The sequence below is a fragment of the Tupaia chinensis genome, unplaced genomic scaffold (genome assembly GCF_000334495.1).
Source record: "Tupaia chinensis unplaced genomic scaffold, TupChi_1.0 Scaffold000085_1, whole genome shotgun sequence".
Taxonomy (NCBI): Eukaryota; Metazoa; Chordata; class Mammalia; order Scandentia; family Tupaiidae; genus Tupaia; species Tupaia belangeri.
The window spans coordinates 2,360,605-2,364,566 of record NW_006159547.1 but is presented as its reverse complement, the minus strand read 5'-3'; the positions used below and the strand labels follow the sequence as shown (position 1 = coordinate 2,364,566).

The 3,962-nt window shown below is 32.0% G+C and overlaps 1 protein-coding gene across 3 annotated transcripts in view; it reads left to right on the top strand.

The window, feature by feature from the left end:
• Window positions 1-3,460, top strand: part of NAP1L1 (nucleosome assembly protein 1 like 1) — a 74,084-nt gene extending 70,624 nt beyond the window's left edge. For 2 of the 3 annotated variants that reach the window (XM_014585707.2, XM_014585709.2), the window contains 3 exons: window positions 60-110; window positions 1,153-1,224; window positions 1,905-3,460. In XM_014585707.2, coding sequence (XP_014441193.1) covers window positions 60-110; window positions 1,153-1,188 — 87 coding nt within the window. In that variant the 3' untranslated portion in view covers window positions 1,189-1,224; window positions 1,905-3,460. The remainder of the gene's footprint in view (window positions 1-59; window positions 111-1,152; window positions 1,225-1,904) is intronic. The other variant, XM_027769699.1, reaches the window with a different exon arrangement.
• Window positions 3,461-3,962: the final 502 nt, after the last annotated feature.

The following is a 3,962-nucleotide window of genomic DNA, read 5'->3' as shown; positions in this document are numbered from 1 at the left end:
TGAGCCAGTTTTTCCTACCATGTACCTACTTCATGGATGCATTTTGAACTTTAATATAGGAAGGGGAAGAAGAAGGAGATGAGGAAAATGATCCAGACTATGACTCGAAGGTGAGCAAAATTAGTGCTGCTTTCTATTACATTTAAGGCAGAGTAAAGTAAAAATTTATGTCTCTGAATATAAAGTTTATTTTTATCCATTAAAGTCTTAAACAAAGCCCACTGAGTGGATAACTTTTTTCTTTCTCAACTTAACCACTGGCATTTTGGATAGTACACATAATTTTGGTGCACCTTTCTTAAGAAAACTACCATTTTGGGTTCTGACTTAGAATTTTTCATAGCTTCTAAGCTAGATCCTAGAATTTCGTTTCAATGGCATGTTATCTTGGGCACTTACATCCTTTAAGTATTAGGGGAAAAAAAACTTTTGTCTTGTGTTCTTAGACATTTTCTCCCCAGAAAAGAGCTTAGAAACAAAGGTCAGGTTTTAAAAGATAAGAATGTGGGAGGGCTCATAACTGGAGAAAGGAGCATTGCTTATTAGATTCTGTGAGCCCACCTCTATGCATTGGTCTGGTGAGGTCTGAGGATTTGTCATGACAGAGTTAGTAAAAGGCCTTTATTTTCCATGGTAAATTATCAGGATTTACTTGAAATTTTGGGTTTCACTTTAGTGCATTCATTTATTTGCTAAATGCTATTAAGTTAAATAGGTTAAAGTATCTTCTTTAACTAGTTTAAAGTATCTTCTAGATACTTAACAGAGGGTAATTTAAAATCAACATAAACATTCTGACTCATACTCTTAACAAGTATGACTTATTATAGATGGAGTAGTATTTTAGAATAACTATTGTATAAAAAGGCAAAAGTAATGGATACTGTGACTAACAAGTTGCTTGGTAATTATTTTGCATTTTCGAAAATTACGGTTTACTCTCTATGGAGTTAATTCTACAGTGTAAAATTCAGGATTTATTATTTCAGTGACTTGCTAGTATTTGAATAAATAATTTGTCATTATTTTCCTATACCATCTGACAAAATTTGTGACAGAACAGTAAGATGCTATAATTGAGGTAGTTATTACTATTGAAAAATTCACTGAAGCGGGCAGAAGATAGATTGACTTGTTGTTTTCCTTTAACAGAAGGATCAAAACCCAGCAGAATGCAAGCAGCAGTGAAGCAGGATGTATGTGGCCTTGAGGATAACCTGCACTGTAATAGCCTAAACACAACTATTATTTACTTACAGCCTTATGTTTTTGTATTTTCTTGGTAGACGTAGTAATTTTTTTTTAAAGGAAAGCAGCTGATATTTTGAAGACCAATTTGTTCTACGTAGCATTTTTAACTAGTTTTTTCTTCCAGATATGTTGAATGCACAAATATTTTCAAGCATGTTCATTCATTGCTACGCAGTTTGGTTCTTCTGGAATATTTTTATCATGTAGCTATTCAAATACAGTTATGAAAATTAACAACTGTTACATGAAATACATTTTTTATTTTTGCCAGTTTTTTTTTCCTGGAGAACCAAAGTATTTTTTCAGCTGATAGTTGAATGGATTTAAGTCTGCTTGCATCAGTTGTGCCTTTCATTACTTTGTTACAGAAATGCAATGACTTACACTAAAATAAGTCATGATTTTAAAAAATTTTGGCAAGATAACTGTATGGTTAAGAATTTCCAGTAAGACCACACTTGATAACTGTAAGATTTTAGTGGATATTTTTATTAAAGGTGACATAGTTAACTGTAAAGAAGTCTTATTCGTATACTTATTGGTTACCACAGGGAAGTGAATAAAATGTAGGACTTTCAGCAGCTAGCCTGACATTATTTAACTGTACTTTTAAATTTAACCTCCATTAACTAAGCATCTTTTCTTTGTGGTAGGGTCTGCCTTCTGCTTCCCTGGAAAGGATGAATTAACATCATTTGACAAGCCTATTTCAAGTTTTTTTTGTTGTTGTTGTTGTCGTTTGTTTGTTTGCTTGCTTGTTTTATTTTTGCAGCCTAAAATAAAAATATCAAATACAATTTTAGTTCTCATAAGACAATGTCTTAATTTTGTACTAATTCAGGTAGGAGCAGAGGCCTAGCTTGGATTATGTCTTGTACATAGTTTACCGTTATTGAAGAAAAGGGTGCCAGCTTTGGAACAGGTAATACATCTAATAAGCAGGTGTTTTTAGAAAATAAATGATGTGAACCCTTTTAAACAAAAAATTAAGAGGTTAAATTTTATTTTCTTTGGGTAAAACTATAGAGAAAGGCCCCAAGCCTTTATGGTTTATTCTGATTCTTACTGCTTAAAGTATGTCAATTACCCATACTTCTGTTTTACTATTGTATTAAAATGGGTAGTACTGTTTACTTAACTACCTCACAGATATGTTAAGGCATATTAAGTTAAATTTCATGAAGTGTTTCTCAGTCTCATTAAATTAAGCTCAAAAATTGGACCTACTTGTACCACAAGTGTGATGTTCAGCATCTTAACTCACACCAGTCTTTGTGTAATTAAACTGGAAAAACAAAGGTTAAGTACCTCTATTTTGGATGTGGGTAGGCAATACTCTTTTTAGAGCTTTGTATGGCTCCTATTTTAATAGAAGTGAGTGGATAAACTATTTTCCAAAGTTCCAAGGATTTTTTTCAGGTATTTTACATTCCCATATTGTGGTAAATACTTAAAGAAATCATGGGACTGAAGTGGAAATTAAGACCATTTTTGGGACGGGAAATACCATTAAATTAGACTGTAGAGCCACATTTAAAATACCTCAGGCTAATTACTGTTAATTTTGGGGGATGAGCTTTTCTTTTTTTTTTTTTTTTTTTGACAGGGCGGACTGATTGGATAGTAATCACAGGAAGGCCTGCAGTTGTTTCTCAATACAATTACATTGGGTTCATTGTTAGAGGTGATAGCAGTTCCTTGAAAACTTGGTATTAAAGTCTAGGAATGTGAACACGTTTTTATTTGTGTAGTACTATCGACTTCTGAGATTTTAGGTAACTACTGGAAATCCTTAACCACTTACAAGAGTTTCTTATTTTCAAAATGATTTTGGTTGCTTTGATTAGACATTCTGTGCTAATATTTTGTTGTTAACCATAGCTCATCTAAACACAGCTTTTTCTGAACTTTAACATTTTTAATTAAAAGCTAGAATCCCATTTTTAATGAATTTGGAAAATCATTTTTTAAAAATTTCCTTTAGGAAATAGCTATTGCCAAAGCAAAGAGGTAGATAATAGTTTATTTTGTTGCATAATGGGGATGTGGTTTGCAGAGAAATTGTTTTCTTTATAAAGTCAGGGTTGGAGTTTACAAAAGATATCAGTGTTCATCTGTGCCATTTCTCCAGTTCCAAATGGTTCTATTCCATTTTAGAAGTTTGAAATATGTAACTTGAAATGCTTAATAAAATTTGGATTTAATTTTATAAAATGTATTGGTGATATTTTTGTTTGGTTTTGTTTTGTTTTGTTTTAGTAGAGAGCATATAGATACCTAGAGTAGTCTAATCCATGTTTTGGCCGCTATGACTTGTAAATCTATATACTTATAAAAGTAGCTCCCAAGATTGCTAAGTGGAATTTGTTATTTGAAGATTAGAAAGGAATTACATCGTTCCTGATTTATTTTGTCTTTGGGTTAACTGGAAACATTTTTGAGACATTTTATAATTTGTCTTTACATTCTCAGTCTACTAGTCTGTGTGCTGACCTCCTGGAAGTTCTCATTTTTCCCCTCTAGAAAAATCACATATAGTTACCCATAAAGACAAACTTTTAAAACATAGGTTTTAGAACTGTCATTTTATGCTCATATTCAAGTGTAAGTAAGCAGAGAAACCAGTTACACCAGATTGATTAGTTGTATTAAACACGAATGTCTCAAAGTTAAGTCTATGTAATTTAGAATTCTTTAGTTCACTGAAATAG